The 985-nt window shown below is 38.5% G+C and overlaps 1 protein-coding gene across 1 annotated transcript; it reads left to right on the top strand.

Annotated features, from left to right (window-relative positions):
- The first annotated feature begins 246 nt into the window (after positions 1–246).
- LOC117122359 (histone H3) lies at positions 247–849 on the top strand. Its single transcript, XM_033267915.1, has one exon. The coding sequence runs from the start codon at positions 253–255 to the stop codon at positions 661–663; it is 411 nt and encodes a 136-aa protein (XP_033123806.1). The 5' UTR covers positions 247–252; the 3' UTR covers positions 664–849.
- Positions 850–985: the final 136 nt, after the last annotated feature.

The raw sequence follows: 985 nt of genomic DNA, 5'->3' as shown, positions 1-985 counted from the left end.
ACTATATAAGTACAGTATGTATATCACCATTTGAAATTCCAAACAAAGAACAATTAGAATAAAGGTCACTTCAAATTGACAAGGCTATTAACTCTGAATCAATAAAGCCTTTTAGGAAAAAAACGCGCCATACTTTACGGACGTGTTCTTAAGCACCTATTTCACCAATCACGTTGGTTTTTCTAAAATCTACCTAATATATAAGCACATAAAATTTTCGAAGCTAAGCATCAATTCAAATTAAAAACAGAAATGGCTCGTACAAAGCAAACTGCCCGTAAATCTACCGGAGGAAAAGCTCCCCGAAAACAACTTGCCACCAAGGCAGCACGTAAAAGTGCTCCAGCCACCGGTGGTGTTAAGAAGCCTCATCGTTACAGGCCTGGAACCGTTGCTCTCCGTGAGATCCGTCGTTACCAGAAGAGTACTGAGCTTCTCATCCGCAAGCTCCCATTCCAACGTCTAGTCCGAGAAATCGCCCAAGATTTCAAAACCGATCTCCGATTCCAGAGTTCTGCAGTCATGGCTCTTCAAGAGGCTAGCGAAGCTTACTTGGTCGGTCTTTTCGAAGATACCAACTTGTGTGCTATCCACGCTAAACGTGTAACTATTATGCCTAAAGACATCCAACTGGCCCGCCGTATCCGCGGTGAACGTGCATAAGCTGTCATCAGTTATTTCAAACCAAAAGGCTCTTTTCAGAGCCACAATTTGTTTAAAAGAGAAGGAAGCAATATTTGTCTTGTCTTTGTGTTTATTTTATACACTAAATATTTTATTTTTTGACACCCTGTTATAACAATAATAGATCTTATGTGCTATATCTGCAACGAGGAGATTAACTGATATAAGACGATAGGGGCCTATAATCTTACACGCTGTGTATATATATATATATATATATACACATCGATTTATTCTGTCTTATAAACTTATTTCCAATCTACGTGGAGTATACATATAAGCTATATATATATATATGGAC

Source organism: Anneissia japonica, unplaced genomic scaffold (genome assembly GCF_011630105.1).
Source record: "Anneissia japonica isolate Jap-2015-1 unplaced genomic scaffold, ASM1163010v1 scaffold160042_len985_cov117, whole genome shotgun sequence".
Classification (NCBI taxonomy): Eukaryota; Metazoa; Echinodermata; class Crinoidea; order Comatulida; family Comatulidae; genus Anneissia; species Anneissia japonica.
This window is presented reverse-complemented; position numbering and strand designations above follow the sequence as displayed.

Bases quoted from the DNA above. Each gene is read 5' to 3' on its own strand.
- LOC117122359 (XM_033267915.1), top strand. From the start codon at position 253: ATGGCTCGTACAAAGCAAACTGCCCGTAAATCTACCGGAGGAAAAGCT.